Below are 18,666 nucleotides of genomic sequence, written 5' to 3'. Positions count from 1 at the left end.
GACATCTAGGCATCTAGATATTATGAGTTATTTAGATAAAACTTTCCTTTGATTTTGGATATGATACCATCATTTTGACGTTAGTGATCGAGCTTGGCTACCATGTTCACATGATTTAATAAAATAATTCCAAGTGGAGTGACACATCATTAGTCAAACTTGGTAACCTTCCATGTCTACAATGAATGACAAAAACCAATGAAACAAAGTTACCGAGTTCTGATTTTTTAGATGTTGCAAAAAGTCATCTAATTTGGAAAGTGTTGATGTATAATCAACCTTTTTTTAGCATATTTTTGATGCTTTAAATTTTCTTATTTATTAAGTATAGACATCGTTTTTAAAATGTTAGTTATTTTCATGCGAATTTTGAAAAGTGTTGATGCAACATCAATCCCATTTTTTGGGGGACTTATTTTTGACACTTTAAATTTTGTTATGTATTAAGTATGAATAAGTTTATTAAAATGTTGGTGATTTTCATGTTTTTTTTGAAAAAAATTAATGCAACATCAATTATTTTTAGGGGGCTAGGATATTTTTGACACTTTAAATTCTCTTATGTCTCATGTATTTTCTTTTTTAAATGTTGGCTATTTAACCATTTTTCAAGTTTTTTTCTTCTTATCCTCCTCCTTTCTTCCTCAGATGTTTGTTTTTTAAGGGGTTTTCAAGTTTGTGTTTTTTATTTTTCATTACAATGTTTTTGTAATGATTTTTTTTTTATTTTTTATTTTTTTGCTAAGTTTAAAAAAATAAAAAAAATTAATATTTTGAAGTTAGGATTTTTTATATATTTATGTATCATTAATTAATACTTCAATACACATAAAATAATTGTCACTAAAAATATAATAGTTTTAAACATTTGACAAAAAAAGACACATTCAGCATTGTTGTACTAGGAAACAACCCCCCCACTTATAAAAAACAATAGCTAGGCTTAGAATTGTAAATGGGGACCCTTTTAAATTATTAGGCTTAGGATAATAAAACCCTAACTCTAATAAAATTCATAACAAAACCTTGCAAAGCTAACCAAGGATGAAATCCATATCACAAATTTCAAATCACACTTTTCCACGTGACCATGTTAAAAAACCTTTACAAAAGTGCAATATGCGATTAAGTCTCCCACTGCGATAACATCACCTGGCCATTTCACAATCACATTTCGCACTTTGCATAGTTTGCAAAAACTTGACCATGCCATTAGAACAACCACAAACGATTTGCGAAATGCGATATTGCGATCTCGCAATCGCATTTCGCTTAACTCATATGGTAACGCTATATTGTATCCTTTTTAAGACCGCGATGCGCGATTAAGTCTGGTAAAATGTGTGGAATAATTACGTTTTAAATGCTAAAACAAACGAGTTGACAGGTTATTAAATATTTAGCGGCCCGAGGAAGGATAATCATTTTCCTGGTTATGGGTAGTTATAATCGAGTATCTCATTAAAAACTTTCTCACGATCCAAAGTCATTTCACAGAAGTTTTCAATCTTAATTGCTAGATATCGTCTACGCTGATATATCTTGTCTATCTCAGGAAAGCAACAAAATACATGTCCCTTAGAAAGGTGATGCAGAAACAGAGCAAACAGACCATTGTTGAAGCTAAGTTTACAGAGATGGCTCCTATCTTTGTTGATACAATTTGTGACGCTGTCGGAGGTGCAACAGCTTGGGAAGTAATTTACAATAGGCTAGAGGACGAGCGTCCTAAAATCACTATTACGAGAGCAACAACTGATTCCAAAAGGCCTTTAGAACTCCAATGTAGAGATGCTTCATGTTCATTCCTTCATAGGATAGGAGCAAGGGCTAAAATCCTCCCCTATACAGATATGATCAGGTGGGTGATTGAAAACCTTATAATTGAAGATAGGTAGTTCAAGAATTCAAAGATGGAGCTCATTGGGTCATTCAGAGCAAAGGATATGAAGAAGATGTACCACATACCTGATCCCCAGGATATCTACAATGATACATTTGTGGCTAACTTCGCAAAGAAGAATCCAGACCCCTTCAAGCTAATTCAGGGTTGGAGGGTGTTGGACAAAAAATTCAAGTATGAAAAATTGGGTATGTATGCTATAGCCTCTTTGGCAAACCCCTACAACTATGCAACATCCATGTTATGTAGATTGTATGGGCTACCCAATAATACTAAGTTTTCAATTGAATGGATTCCTTTGATTGATGCCTGTGTTAATTCCCATATCATGAATTGGAATTCCATCCTATCTGACAACCTAGCCACCACCATTACCGAATATCAACAGAAGAAAGCCTCCTTCTCAGATAACCTCCCTCCCTTCTATTTTAGTGCCTACATTATGGATGCTATTTGTTTTTGCACAACATTTCCAACCATGGGTTGGAAATGGACCTCACCAAATCCTTACCCCATCCATCTCAGTTATAAACAAATATGGGAGTCACATTACATACCTCACTTCTATAAGATATTCCATGTTGTTGTGTTGCCCCTACATCAAATGATTTTCAATAAAAAAGCCCCTAGGTTTTCCCAAGAAGCTGCAGCAGACCTGCTTACTGTTGGCAAGTATTTTATTGAAGAGTGGCTCACCTATATTAGGGTTTTTGGTAGCACAGCTAATCCACATGTACTTCCTCTATATGTTTCTGATAAGTTATTAGCAATAGAGATTTCCTACAAAACTGTGGGAAAAGGCTGACTAAAGTTATAAGAGATGACAAGAAGTCATTATGGCCCATTTTCCCTGTCAAATGTGGTTCTTTTGCTATAGCCAAATTTGTTCATGCCACTTAGGAATCAACACATATGGAATCCCTCAGGCTTCATACATTGCCTAAGAGGAAATTTGATCCAAACAAAGTGGCATACAATGTCACTACTGGAGTTAAACTCAAGCCATACAATCATGATCATAATCATTTTGAGGATTTGCTATAGTTAGTCGTATCCTTTGAACAAGCGTTTGAATGGGCAAAAGTGAATCTGTGTTGGCTTGAGGGGGCCTGACCCAGGTTCAGAGTTAATTAGCCAAAAAAATCCCTACACTACTGGCCCTTTCGGCATCAGCCCGTGGTGCGCGGACTGAAGTCTCACCCGAAGCAGTATGGGGGGATGCTGGAACCAAGTTTCCACACCCTGGAGATGTCTAAGGGGTCAATTTAATCCAACTATGCCTACCTTTGCGCAAGTTGCTTCATGCACTGTCCTGACCTGCGAGACCTTCGCGATTTGTTAGGATCACCTTTCGTGCAACCCTAACCAGGGGCTGAGATGCTTTCGCGCTGCTAGGGTAGTGATCTGCGCTATTTCCCCAAGTTACACCATGTATCTTACTTATCTTCTTACAATTATTAGTTAACTTTGCGTAAACAAATACCTTATCTCACATTTACTTAATCAACACAATCAGATATGTTCGCGCACCATATAGACAACAGAAATGCAATTTATACCCAATATATTCGATACAGAAAACAAGAAATAAATACACAGAATTGATGTAAAACTTCTCTTTATTAATGCTTCAATAGTTACAGACTCGACTCGCCCTGTGCACTCAGCTGCAGGGGTCCGTGCACTCAGCTGCAGACTACTAGGCCTCTGCGCACTCAACTGCAGAGCCTTCTCCTACTCTACAACCCAAATACTTGACTCTACGCTTAGATCTTCCGCTATCCTTCTATTCCATCATCATTCCTTCTAATTCTATTATCTCTCAACTACTTAGAGCCTTGCTCTATTTATACAATCCCATGGTCCGCGGACCATGGGTAGATCTCTAAAGTCGACATTACATTACAAAATTGTGGGTAGACAACCCTATGACTCATTTACAACTACGTGCTCCGCACCCACAAAATACGGAGTCTTTACATCGGATTTACAACTTTTAAGGAAAAACTAGGCTTTAAACCCCAAAAATTTCCTAGGGGGATCCCACGCCCAACAGGCTCCCAAAACAAACATCGTGACTCACCCTCGAGTCACTCTGTCGGTGCGGAGATCTTCACGTGGAGACCTCCCAACTCTTCCTAGACTGTTGCAAGATCGGCAATGCACTGAGCAATCGCCTGTTGCACTTCCTAGACGCGTTGTTCAGAAACTGCTATAGCTGAACTGCTTCCCTAAACCTGTTTATAGTCCCACGCCTCCTTTTAGCTGTCTCGATCACTAAGACTGTGCTTCTGTCGGCTAGTCAAATAGCCGAGCCACTCATGTATGGCTTCAATCGACTGCCATTTACTTTTATTGAGAAGAGTTTGCCATTTAACTTCTCCAACTACACCGCGCCACCATCTGTGATTTCCTTAATAACATATGGTCCCATCCCATGCAACAAACTGAGAAAATCTTGATGGTGGTCCCCAAGTTTGTCAATGTAATCAAGCTCATCCTACTTTATTACTACAGTCTTTCTATCGAAAAAGTCCTTCTTTATTCGTTCCTCAAGCTTCTTGACTTCTGTTTCCACCATGGCGCTTTTCTCCCACAACCAAACTCTTTCATTCATGAGTTCTTGGAGCCTAAGATCACTCTATTGGATTTCTTCATCGAGTCCCAATCGTTCTTCTTCGAGTTCTTCCAACTGTGCGGGCCTTGCTTCTAGGGCTCTGCGGTCCGTTACCCTTGCGAGCGCTACTATGTGTGGACTAGACATGATAGACACCATAGGAATTATAGCTTCTACTCCATCGACCAGCCGAACAAGCGTCTGTCTTAGTATGCGTAGGTCCCAATCACTTCGTTGCGCATTGCATACCTTGTTCAGCACATTGCACACCTTATCAAATGCTTCCGCGTGGATAGCCTTCTACGCAATTGTTCTTCCCACATACTGTTTGTCCAACCTTAAGAGCCAACTGCACATTTGTCCCCCCAACACACGCTTATTGACCATACCTCTCAGTGTGGAGTTCATGTGCATCCATGTAGGTTGTTTTCCATATGCTTGTATCCACCTGGCTAGATGTGTGTGCAGATCATCTTGCCCATCGTACTTGTCTGTTAGTTGCATCTTAGGCTTCCCAAAATATGTGCGCATCATCCTTCTGCATTCGTGCCAGTCGTCAAAGCTCCCTTTGTGCGTACCCCACCACCTCATAGGCGTATCGCGCAGTACCCAATTCAAATCCTGGAAACGTTTATTTTCCGACACTTCTCTTTTAATTCTATCTAAGAAGGTATTTACCTCACTTATCCCATCATAACTAGGTAGGTATCTTACTTCTATCGATACACAGCGCAACGACCTTGTCATCATATTACAATTCAGTGTAGTCACCTCATTTAACTAGTTCTGCCATCGCTCCATTTCCTCATCTGAATCTGAAGTACAGGAGCTCTTGCGCTCCCATGCAAGCTGCCCATTTGCAGTGGGATTCACCCAGTCCTAGTTTCGCGATGTTATATAATAGATGCAGTCCAAATCATCATCACTTTCATAGTCATGCACTGGCTCTGTATAACGCAATCCTTCAGCAGGGTCCAGGGGTATAACTACGCGTAGTGACTTCTTTTCAAAAATCATCTTGGGATTCTTCAGATTAATCACCCCATTCATGTTAGTGGCCCAATCAATTCCTAAGAGTGCAGGGTAGGGATTGTTGTCATCAACAATCTCTATCGCTTCAAAGTCTTCTATCACGCTTGCTCCCTCAATATCCATAGTCATTCCCTGTAATCGCCCCATGGGTATTATTTTCTGCTGGTTCGTCATTCGCAGTTGAATAGGAGACCACTATAGCTTAGGCCTCCCCATGTTCTCCCATGTCTGCTTCGGCAGAACATTCACGTCCGATCCTCAATCTAGAATTACTTGGTCCATCTCATATTCTCCAATCTGTGTGGTTAACCTCATTTCTCTTCCCGTCGTCATCTTATGCTTTCCAATCTTCCGAACTACGTACGGTTCTCCTGGCGCAGTCCCAACGCATTTGTTAATGAGTTCCTGTAATCACTTTACAGCCTTACTGTCGCGCAGTAACTTCATGCATGTTTCCAAGAACTTCATGAGCATAGATGGGTCCATTTCCAGCTTTGGTCTATCTTTGCTTCCTGAAGTGGAGGCATCAACAAAGCTCTTCTTAGCTTCCATGAAGGTTTCCCAAGTGCACTCCAAATCAAACTCCTCTTATTTCTTTGGAGCTTCGCGAACCCAAATAATATCTTTGGGTTGTTTGCCTTTGTCATCTCCCATTGCGATTCCACTTAGGAGCACAATGTTCACATTTGGATCTTCCTCACGTGGTTCAAACCTCATCATCTGCAGGTCCTAAGTCGGGGGAGGCAATAACGCTCCTTTGTCTATATCCTAGCTATCAGTGTAGGACAATCTTCCGTCTCATGATCAAACAAGGTGCAATATAAACATGACGATCGTTTCAGATTCGTACAATCGCAGGAATAATGTCCTGGCCCTCCGCAATTGTAGGATATCAACTAACCGTGACCTCTTGCAGATCCTCCTCCGCATCGGCCTCGTCCGTGCCCCTGAAATCCGGTTTGCACCACTCTTGCATTCTGGTCTAGGGGCCATGATTTGGCCTAAACTCTATAGGTGGGAGTTCTATCCGTCATTAGCTCATAGCTTCTATAAGTGCACTCATCATGTCCCACTGACCTACAAAAGTTATAGAACAATTGCTGCGAATTTTGTGTATACTTCTGTAACAAATGGCAGCTGTCCATAGCGTGTTTCCCTTCTATTTGGAAAATCACACACCACAAGGCAGGTGTCGCGCTAGGTCCTGCTTGTGCTTTCGGCCTTAACGGCATCGGTCCTCCTCCCGCGAGGTAATTTGCGAACACCGAGCAATGGTCCTTATCATGACCCTGACCCTTTCATTTTACACACCACACCTCTTCACGTACTTCTGGTCAAGCTGTTCTGTCCTGTTTCAGACTCTGCATCTCAAGGGATAAGTTTTTCCATTGCAGGTGGATCTATTGAACTCCCAAGTTAGGATCCTACATTGGGGTCTCATGAATCCTCATCATGATCTCTAAGGCCTCTACTTGAGTCGTTAACTTCTGCTGTGACAGCGCACTCCTTAAATGTGTCGTTAACGATGCTACAAACCATTCGTGATGTTGTCCATCTGTTAGATTCATATTAGCTTCGCAAATCATACACTTCAACCTCTGATCCAACTGCCAAGGAGTCTCACTCGATAGCATCATGATTTCTTTGAATCCAATGATATACTATGCTTCAAACTTCGGCCTGCTAAATTCTCTGTTTAGCGTTGCTTGGATATCTGCGATTCCCTCATTTGGATTATCATTGGAGTTCTTAATATACCAGGTCAATGTGTAGTCCTACAGGGCACTAACCAGTGTCACTTTCTTTATATTGTCATCTGTAACTCCCTGTGCTTCCCATACGGCTCATACGACGAACCAAACTTGGTCCGGATCATCATTTCCCACTCCCTTGAACACATGTAACTTTATCATGCTTGCCATATTGACTCGCGGTGGTGGTGGAGGTGGTATGAGTGAAGATGGAGGTGAAGGTGGTGAAGCTAGTGGTGGTGTGGGTGGGGGTGGTATTCGCAGAATTCTTTGTCTTATCAAATGGATCGCACTTCGCGGAGAGACCTTCACAAGCTCTTCCTCATCCCCTCGCGGAGGTGAAATAAAGGGGCTAGTTTCTGGTCCCTTATTTCCTTCATTCCTGTAATTTTTTCCACTTCGCGTAGCCCCGAACATCAAGGTAATTTCATAACCCTATTTTCACACAATAACATTTTAATCCAAGTATTCAGAGACTTTACGTACTTACCTCGTAGTCCCTTGAGAAAGCGTCGCTCTGCCTCGCTGTAGCTAACTAAGGTGTTAATCGCGAACTCAGTAATGAATCCTCCTATAATTTGATCAAGCCAATGATCGACGACATGCACGATCTTATCCTCCGATGCTTCCAACCTTCACACTAACTCTAGGGTCCACACAATAGGATTGTCAAGTTTCCACCTTCCTTGGCTATCTTCTAGCTTCGCGATCCACTCATAGAACTTAGTAGGAAAAGACGCGAAGAAGATTTCGTGGATCTCTATGTACAAGTAGCAGTCTAACCACTCTTCTTTTGTCAATTGCGGGTTCTTGTTCTCCTGCGTCATGAACTCGTAAATCCTCCTGTCCAATCAACCTTCAATTTCCTTCTTAGTTGGATTTCAATGATACGACATTAGACATCTCTATGCAAATTATGGTCCCGGATACAGAACCATTTGTTGGCCTGAGGTGGCCTGACCCAGGTTCAGAGTTAATTAGATAAACAGATCCCTACACTACTGGCCCATTGAAACAAGCCCATGGACGTGGTCTGGAAGGACATTCCTTTGAGCCTGGCCGAGAAACAAGCCCATGGACGTGGTCTGGAAGGACATTCCTTTGAGCCTGGCCGAGAACTTGACTAGACTATCACAGTTCATGGGAGCATATGCATCGACCACTATGGACAAGGCTATTGAGGTCTTTAATCTACTATGGGAGAAAGAGGAGAGAATTTCGTAGCTCGAACAAGAGCTCGAGGCAGAGAAAGCAAGCGTAAACAGGCAAGCGATCGAGCAACTAAAGAAATTGCAGCAAGACATGGAGGTCCTAAAAATTATCCATGAGGCCGATATATTGCCCAAAAAACACACAACTCCAGGAAATGCAGTAGTCCATGGAAAGATACAAGGACGTTTCCACTACTGAGGAGTTCATCAAAGAGGCATTGGAATTAAATTTCCTTTTGGTGAGATAGCAAGAGTATTTCTACCAAAAGATGTCGCATATTACTCCCTATCTGACTACTAGTGACCAGCTGACAGACAAGGCAATCGACCAGAGAATGGAGTTCAATGATTTAAACACCAGAATCTCTGAGTTCATTGAGTGGCAGGAAACAGAAGATGGAAAGAAGGCCAATCTACCCGAGATTGAAGAAACTCATAAAGACATTCTCTTCACAGATTGGGATGCCAAAATCAAACAGGCTGAACTAGCAGTCACAAGGGCAACGAGAGTATCAAAGAACATCGTCAAAGCAGTGAACCACATCCTGTTCGCCACCAATCTCATCAAGGAAGGCAATACGAAAGAAATGCCTGATTTAACTGCTTTGTATAAAGACTAGCAAGAGAAGGCGGGAATTCAGAGAGAGGCAATTGCGAAATTGACCACGACCAACTGAGAGTCGTATTGGAAGTATCTAGTTAAGCCACATAGCTAGATTATGACTCTCAACTTTTCCCTTCACATGACTCAAAGGATGTTTCCACCACTCATTGATGTGATCTTCATCGGACATCTTAGGACTCATTTCGGGCCACCTCCTCAAATTCAACCGATGACCAATATTTGTGAATTAAAGGACAAGCTAGCAAACAACGAGTCATCCTCTTAGTTTCGTTTATTTAGCCTCTGTTTATTTTTGGAGTTAGTTACCTAGTTAGAAGGAAGGTTGTTTGAAACCTCCTCAAATTTTGTATAATCTATTTTTACACTTTTAGTTAGAGTAGTATTTATACCCTTCTCATGCATTTAGAGAAGGGTCCATAATTTATCAAAAACATTTGCAAAGAATGCACTATTGTAAGTTTGTGAATGCTTTGGTGAAATGATGGAACATGATCATTTCTTTTAGATATCAAACTACTTTCCTTTGTTGATGCACTTTTGTATTCTTGGGAGACAATTTGATTTGAAGAAAGAAGTTGGTCTATTTCATTGGTCATATGAGCAGGACTTCACACATATGGTACTATTATTGTGTATGATTGACTCTGTTTACATTTAATTAGTGGAAAAACTTTACTTTCATGGATTATATGTGAGATTTATTGTTTCTGTTAAGTGTTAATTGCACTTTTGTATGATGCCTAACTAAAGTAGTGATTTTCATATATAACTCATCATATATGCGATATATTTTATAAATTCCTTTAACTAACTATTTAGTCAAAGGAATTATCTTTTATGTTATCATCTCTGTTTAGTTGTGTTCAATCTTTATTATCACATGCTAAATAGATATCCTTGTAGATCGCATATCACACAAGAACACCTGGGTTTATATTAGAATAAGTTAGTTAGAGGAATTGCATTGTAGAATAGATCACTTAGATTATCATTATTCTATTGCAAAGCACTCATAAACCACCCACTCTCATCTTAAAACCCACATTGGAAAACTGGTCCCATTATCTCCAGTCGGAGCCACCACTTTAAATGGAAAAGGAGTTGTCTTAAGGTCCGGACCGGGTGGTTATCCCCCATGTTTCGGTAGCAGACATTTGAGGCCGCAACAAGCATATAGATATAATTAAAAAAATATACATTTTAGAACATTTTTCCTAAGACTCACTTGTGAAATAAAAGATTTTTATGGAAAACATTGTGCCAAAAAAAGTTGAAAAAATAGAAAATTTTAATTTTTTTATAACTTTTATATCCAAAGGTCACAACATTTGAATTTTTTTCAAAAATAAGGATTGACATAAAATTTTAAATAAAAATAACAAAAAAAAAATATTGTTTAAAAAAAACAACTTTAAAAAATAAATTGAAAGTGACAGATTAAAACTAAATTGTTTAAAATTAAAAAAAACAGAAGACATTATGAAGTTATTTAGATAACACTTGCCTCTCATTCTAGATATGATACCATCATTTCCACACTATTGATCAACCTTGGCTACCATGTTCACATGATTTAATAAGATAATTATAAGTGGAGTGACATCTAGACACCTAGACATTATGAAGTTATTTAGATAGCGCTCGCCTCTAATTTTGGATATGATATCGTCATTTCCAGGTCAGTGATCGAGCTTGGCTATGATGTTCACATGATTCAATAAAATCATTCCAAGTTGAGTGACACATCATAAGTGCCATATCATTAGTCAAACCCAGTAACTTTCCATGTCATCAATGAATGACAAAAACCAATGAAACAAAGTTACTAACTTTACGGGAATTGTACTGAGTTCTCATTTTTTTAGTGGTTGCAAAAAATAATCTAATTTGGAAAGTGTTGATGTAGAGTCAACCCTATTTTTTGAGCATATTTTGATACTTTAAATTTTCTTATTTTTTTTTTTTTTTTTGTAAGCTCCGGTAGTACTCATTCTATTTCTGAAAATTTTTAACAAAAGATACATCGTTCAAACCATAGATGCCCGCCCTCAAGGGGAAAACGGGTAAACCCATCTATAATTTTTCAATCCAGCCCAAAAGTAATAGGCTCTCCGTCTAACCAAAGTAGCCAGCACAGCATAACTGTTTTGAAATTTACAGTAAACCCTATTCAGAACTATGTTATTATATCTACTATTCATTTAAAACGCTATAAACAAAATCGGGACCATCAGTAGTCAAACTAAACATATCTGTCTTCATGCATTTGCCGTGTCCACCGGGCGGTCGTCTCCTTGCGCGGGGTGCTCCACACCATCTTCCTGAACCGGGTCTTGACGCTCGCCCTTCAGTAGGCAGAGTATCTCGTCCAGTTTCTCCTCTTGCTGTGACTGGGTTCTGCGAATATGGGTTAGCTCCCTGCTCATCTCTGGTTTTTTCTGGAGCAGATCCGCCATTTCTTTGGCTACCTGTTCCAGGGCCTTCGCCATCAGGCCTTTCATAACCCAATACATATGGAGGGATTGTTTAAACAGGGTCCTGCGCCCACGAGTATGTCCCGGGTCATGGAGGATTGAAGCCCACTCCTCCATTTCGTCTGCTGATTGTTCTTGGATGGCCTCCTCCTCCAAAAATTGCATAATTTTGCGAATATCGGGGTCTGCATTGTTCTGAAACGCCCTTTCTGCCGTTCGTATCTGGTGCATGACAGTCCTTTTCTGCTTTGTTTGTCGCTGTTGCCGTCTGCCCGAGTTTTCGCCAACCTCAAACTCGGTCTTTCCGCAGTCTCCCTCCTCCTTCCTCGTTCTGCTTTGTCCGCTGCTCGGTGGTCGACCCCTCTTCCGGAGCCCCGAGCGTTTTTCCTCAGAAACTGGCTGCCTGGGCGGTTTCATCTCCGTTTGGGGCGTACTGCCCTGATAACTCCTCCTTTGTGTTTCCTTGGGTCTTTTTCCAGAGCCGCCTTCGTCATCTCCGTCTGAGTCATCCTCTGTATCCCAAATTGTGATTGGGGGATCCCGATTTAGGAGGCCTTTGCCCTTCCTTGCTCCCGTTCTTCCTCAATTTCCTTCCGCTCCCTTGCTTCACGGCCTCTCGGACGGGGCTCCATCTCTCTTACAGCTTCGCCGCTCCTTCTTCTCATAATACTTCCTTTCTTCGACTGCCTCCGATGGAGACTCTGCAGACAATTCCGAATTATCCCGTAAAGGTGGTTGTTTCCCTGACTCCCGTTCTCTATAATTTGCCTGTTTCTATTGTGGTGAATATATAATGGTGTCCAGATTTGGGTTCTCGGCCTCGCCCTATCTGGATCCCGTACTCCACTATCGCCAAACGTTCCATCTATACTCATATTTGCTTCTCTGTGTCCGGGCACCTCGTTAATTTCTCCGTTCATCCAATGCGTCTTAATGACCGCATCGACTGCGAATTCCTTGGTACTCATCCCCTCTGCCGCCACTGTACCTTCTTTCACATCGTGCTTCATCATTGTGTGTATTGGTATGCCATTTAGCACCTGATGTAATCGAGCTTTGGTCATGGTTCGATCATAACTTTGCCAATTGGTCCTATCTTGCATTAATTGAAGTGTGTTCCCCGATAACACCGTCACCTTCAGCAATCGAACTTCGGCTGTAGTTCGATCGTGTCTCTGCCGTTTACTGATGTCCTTCATTAATCTGAGTGTAATCCCCGATGGCGCTATCATGATCGGCCTTAATGAGCGTGTTTAGATCTTTCCATTCCCTGTTAGCCGCCGAATTCCTCCATTGGCTATCAATCTTGCTCTGTTGTCCTTTGCTGCCCCAGTTGGCCAGCCAGTCGGCGGGTTGATTACCATTTCTTCGGACATGCTTGAAGATGCAGTAATCTATTCTTTTGATCATACCCTCTATCTCCTGAACGATACCTGCTGTGCGCCAGCTCTTAGTCACCTTGTCCCATCCTTTGCCATTCCTGAGCTTCTTGACCATTTCAATGGCAATTTGGGAATCCCCCGAAATTTCTAAGTTAGAGTACCCATTTCTGATAGCTATTCTCAATCCAGTGTGGAGCGCCCAGAATTCTGCCTCATTGTTAGTCATATTGCCTCCCCAGTCGGCATATATCCATCTTACTTGTTTGCTACTGTCACGGAATATACCCCCAAACCCTGCATCTCCAAGATTACCCTTAGAGGCCCCATCGAAATTTAGCTTGACGAATTGATCCCTGGGATAAGTGAACTTGTCTGGGCTTTTAGTCTGCATGTTCTGCCCTTTTCTGAATTGGTGTTGCACCATTTCCAATTTCAGATTTAGTCTGTGTAAAATTTCCTGTTCTTCTAAATCTGCTTTCCAATCTTCATCCTGCCATCTCTCTACTAGAATGGTTTCTCGTAGAGCCTCTGTCACCTGGTCCCAAATTTTCTCCGGCTCTTTATTAATGCTTTTAAAGATTCTAGCATTACGTTCCTTCCATACCAGCCATATTACAAAACCTGAAGCAAGATTCCAAGCTCTCTGTATGACTCTGCATTTGAATGTTTCCTCTTTCCAATGAAGAACCAGTTCGTTGAAATCGCTAATCTCCACCCCATGTTTATTAAAGGTATGTTTGACGCAAGACCATAGATGTTTGATAAACGGGCATTGAATCATGATATGATCTCTACTTTCTTCTTGTTTGTTACACAGGTAGCAGCGCGACGGTCCCGAGAATCCCCGTTTCCGGATGCAGTCCCAAGTAAGAATTTTATTTTTCAAAGCGATCCAAGCAAAAATGGTTACTTTGGGCCACCAGTTTAGGTCCCAAATTTTCCTCCATCCCTGATGTCCGTCATTGATATTGAGGGGATTTGCGAGATAGTAGGCTTCCTTTACTGAGAAAAGTCCTTTCATGGTGTTACCCCAGCGTAGTATATCTTTTCCTTCCCTTACCCTGATTTTCCGTGAATCCATTTCCTTTTTGAAAGCTATCTGTAGGTCTGGATTGAGGCTTTGATCCCACTCTGTGGGATCCTGCCATGATCTCCAACAGTCATTCATGGTGACAGATTTCCAATAATCCTTGACACTTGATCTATTCCCCTCAATACTATCCCTAATTGATTGAAGGCTCTGTATATTTGTCAATCTTTCCCTTTGCTGCCATTTGTCATCCCAGAAGTAAGCCTCATTACCTCCTCTGATTTCCCAGAAAGCATGTTGCTTAACAATGTCTCTATTCTGGCTGGCCAGCTCCCACACCGCAGATCCGCGAGGCATTTCCTCTTGCCTTAGAATATCTAACTGAGAGTCTGACATTCTATATTTTGTTCTCCATATTGATTTCCAGAGGTCGTTTCCCCCTTGTACCCACCTCCACCAGAGTTTAGCTCCCAGGGTTTGATTAAGCAGTTCTGGGTCTTTTAATCCCAATCCACCTTTCTCTTTTCTCTCTGTAATTTGATTCCAGGCCACCAGGGCCCATTTCCTTTTTTCCTCCGACCCTCGCCAAATGAAATTTCTGATGATTTCTCTTATCTTCCCATAAACTCCTTTCGGGGCCGCCATTATTGATAGGGGGTAAATAGGTATAGCCTGTAATACTGATTTAGCTAAAACAATTCTGCCCGCAATATTCAGGACCCTGAAAGCCCAGCTCGAGACTTTTTTCCTCATTCTGTCTAAGATTCCTTGCCAGTTTTTCAATCTTTTTGTCGTGAAGTCTAACATGTTCCCCAAATACTTGGTAGGGAGTTCACCCTTTTTGAAGCCAAGAATTCTGATGAGATGAGTCTTCACTTGATCCACCGTGTTGAAGATAAAAACACATGATTTCTCCCTGTTAATTTCTAGTCCCGATGCTTCAGCAAACAGGTCAAGGATTTTCTTCAGATGTCTGACTTCCCTAACAGTTGGCTCCCCAAAGAGCATTATATCGTCAACAAATTGTTGATGCATGAGGGGGAGTCTGTCTCCCCATAAGCGAAGGCCTTTTAATCTGTTGGCTACTTTTTCCTTAGTAATATACCTTCCTAGACCCTCTGCTGCCACAATGAACAGGAAAGGAGACAGTGGATCCCCTTGACGAATACCTCTGGAGGCATTAAACGTATTCGATGGGTTTCCATTGACTAAAATTGAAAAGTTTGGAGACGAGATGAGATTATGGATCCAAGTAATCCATCTCTTGTGGAAGCCGAAGCATGCAAGCACTCTCTCAAGATATCTCCAGTTGAGCCTATCATAGGCTTTGGATAAATCAAGCTTAATCATCATTCCTTTCCGTTTTTTATCTTTGAGGGAGTGGATGACTTCTTGAGAGACAACTAAACCATCCAAGATCTGTCTCCCCTCCACAAAACCAGTTTGCTCCGCCGATATTAAGCTCCCTAGCAAGGGTTTTAATCGTCTGGCAATAAGAGAAGCTATGATCTTATATATTACATTGCAGAGAGCTATTGGTCTAAAGCCATTAGCATCCTCCATGTTTTCACCCTTAGGAATTAGAGTAAAGAAGGTTGAGTTAAGAGCTGGCCATACCTTCTGTTGCACCCTTGATTCTTCTACCAACTCTAGTATTTCCTTCCCAAGAAAATGCCAGCCAGCTTGGTAAAAATCGACTGTAAAGCCGTCCGGGCCTGGCGCTGTACCTTTCCGCATTGATTTCACTGTCTCCTCCAGTTCCTCCAAGGTAACCATTCTCATTAAGGCTTTGTTCTGATCCTCCGTAACTAGTCTGGGAATAGCAGTGCAGATTTCCTGTATAGCTCTCTCTCTATCTACTTGGGATTCGGAGAGAATTCCTCTATGATGCTCGACTAAAGTTTGCTCGATTTCCTTTTGTTCTACAACCCTTGTACCATTATTCCTTTTAATGGAGAGAATTCTATTCCCCTGTCTGTGCTTAACCATTGCCTGATGAAAAAACTTCGTGTTTCTTTCCCCTTCGCGCAGCCACTTAACTCTAGATTTCTGCCTCCATAGGATTTCCTCTTGTTTTCTTCTTTCCTCCATTTTGCCCAGTAGAGCCCCTTCTGTGGCGATGCTTTCCTCAGTCCTGCCTTCCACAATTATTTTCTGTTGGATATCCTCCATTTCCTTTTCCAATTTTTGCTTGTCTTCTATGATATTGCCAAATTCGTCTTTGTTCCACTTCTTAATCTTTATCTTCAAGTCTTTCAGCTTTAGATGAAACGTGTGCATCCTTCCTCTACCCTGCACTCGGCTTTGGTTCCACCATTCCTCTGCCTTTTTGATGAAGTTCGGATCCCTTAACCAGAATGCTTCGAAACGAAACGGTCTCTTACCCTGGATCTTTTTAATGTCCACTTCCAATCGGATTGGCCAGTGATCTGAGCCCAAAGAGGGGATGATCTTGGCTTCGACAAAGATATCTCTGTTCAGGATATCTTCAGATATTAAAAATCTATCTAGTTTTGTAGCAATTTGATTCTTACCTCCTCTTCGGTTATTCCATGTATAGATTCCATTGATGGTTTTCATGTCACTACTCGTAGATCTTCTATCAGTTCATTGAACTTATTCATGAATTGATCCAGCCTTCGGACTCCCCCTTTTTTCTCGTCCAGGGATCGGATGAGATTAAAATCTCCTCCAATGATCCAAGGTTGTCCAGAAAAAAGTTGTCGGGTCGCTTTTAGACTGTTGATAAAGTTTTCTTTTTCAGCAGGGTTTGTGGGTCCATATACCCCTGTGACGGCTACAGTTTCCTTGGTCCCCACTATCCTTCCCATCCCGGTTAAGATTCCATGCATGCTAGTCCATTTTTCCAGAAGTACCTCATTTGGGTTCCACAATATTGCTAATCCTCCAGCCGCGCCTATGGCATCCTGTCCCATGACTTTGTAATTCAATCTATTTCTCTCAATTATTTCTTCTAACTGGTTTGCCTCAATTTTAGTCTCCTGCAGTATTATAATGCTGGGTTTTTCTTTTTTGAGTTTATCTCTCAAATATCTTTGCTTCCCCTTACTGTGTAGGCCCCTAATATTCCAACTAAACAACAATCATTTAAAACTTTTGGAGGGCGGGGAAAAATACCTCTGACAGAGGTATCACTTTACCAGAGTTGATCAGTGTTTCACCCACTGACTGTATAGTTTCATTTAGCGTTCTCCGGCCTCTTTTCCTGCTGCTTTTTCCCAAATTTCCCATTTCCTCTATTTCTTTCTGCTGTTCCCCAGCCTCTGCAATTTGTTCCTCCATGTTTTCCTCCTTCCGTTCCTTGTATTTCTGGAAGGCCTCTTTGAATAACTGTTTTTGTTTCTCCGGTATAAATCTGCTATCTAAATACTTCCACTCCTGTAGCAGTCTCTTCATTAACTTTTCCTCTTCAGCCTCATTTTCCATTTGGTTTTCAACTTCCATGTGCGACTCCATTGTTTTCTCTGTCTCTTTTTCTCTGTTTGTTCCTTGTTTGGTTTGTATGTACTTTCTGTTTTCTCTTTCTCTTCTCGGGCAACCTCCATTGGCGAGTTCTCTGGCTCTTCATCGTCATTCAGATTTACTTCGAACCCTTCCGCATTATCTTGCAATACCTGGAACTTATTTTGGCTTTTGATAGTGCTGGGGGTTTCTTGCGTTTTGGGTTTCAGGTTTTCCTTATTTGGTCGCTTCTTTCTAAAGACTTGTTGAAAGCCTTCCTCTCTATCTGCTGCTCTATCTTTTCCTGGCCTCTCTCCTTCCTCTTTGTTCAATGGACAGTTCCTAAATAAGTGGCCATATTCATGACATTTCCGGCAACGGAAGGGGATGTGTTCATAGTCGAGCGCTTGCGTCCAGACTTCATCATGGTATTCCAGGTCAATATTTTCCGGGAGAGGTTCAGCTAAGTTCATGAAGACACAAATTCTAGCAAAGGCATTGTACTTCCCTCTTCTTGTGGCCTCTGCAGTCTTCACGAAACTACCTATGAGTTTCCAATACCTTCCAAGATTTCCGGGTCCCAGAACTCATCCGGTAACCCAAACAGCCCTAACCCATACCGGAGCATCCATTAACTTTTCTTTTTCAGGGTTATACCGCTCCTCCCAGTGTTTCATAAACAGACCAGCATTATTCAGGAAGTACGGCCCTTCCTCAAAAATTCTGTTCTTATCTTCCAGATTCGTGAATACGGCCGTAAAGAAACCCTTCGCTCCTAGTTTCAGATCTATATGGCCTCGGGGTTTCCATCGCAGTTCTATCCATCTGTTCAGCTCCTTTTCTGAAGGCCAGTAGCCAATAAATTTGCAGATTAATGCATGGTCCTTCATATAGCTATTGTATTCCTCCAGTTTATTAAAGGGTATGATATACCTAGGTTTTTTCTGAGCTCGAGGAAGGCATTTACCTTTCATCCTCTTTTGCCAGATATTGCCCATTACCGGGGCTATGTTTTCCTTGTTTCCATTGAGGTTTCCTTCTGCACTGGTTTCACCCATCACTACATTTCTGAAGGAGGGGTTTGCACCCCCCCCCCAGTCTCGTCCATCCCGATCAGTATTTATCAGCTAGATTTAAAACGTGGTTTTCTAAAGAAATACCTGGGTTAAGAGTCGTTGT

At 41.5% G+C, this 18,666-nt stretch overlaps 1 protein-coding gene across 1 annotated transcript; it reads right to left on the bottom strand.

Annotated features, from left to right (window-relative positions):
- Positions 1-12,795: 12,795 nt before the first annotated feature.
- On the bottom strand, positions 12,796-16,305 carry LOC149203319 (uncharacterized). The gene has a single exon (XM_089401827.1). The coding sequence runs from the start codon at positions 16,303-16,305 to the stop codon at positions 12,796-12,798; it is 3,510 nt and encodes a 1,169-aa protein (XP_089257953.1).
- Between the last annotated feature and the right edge of the window lie 2,361 nt (positions 16,306-18,666).

This window comes from Pinus tabuliformis, chromosome 2_1 (genome assembly GCF_031772625.1).
Source record: "Pinus tabuliformis cultivar Carrire ecotype Pingquan chromosome 2_1, CPIR1, whole genome shotgun sequence".
NCBI lineage: Eukaryota > Viridiplantae > Streptophyta > Pinopsida > Pinales > Pinaceae > Pinus > Pinus tabuliformis.
Note: the sequence above shows the minus strand (reverse complement) of the source record. Positions and strands in the feature narration are given on the sequence as shown.

Bases quoted from the DNA above. Each gene is read 5' to 3' on its own strand.
- LOC149203319 (XM_089401827.1), bottom strand. From the start codon at position 16,305: ATGCACACGTTTCATCTAAAGCTGAAAGACTTGAAGATAAAGATTAAG.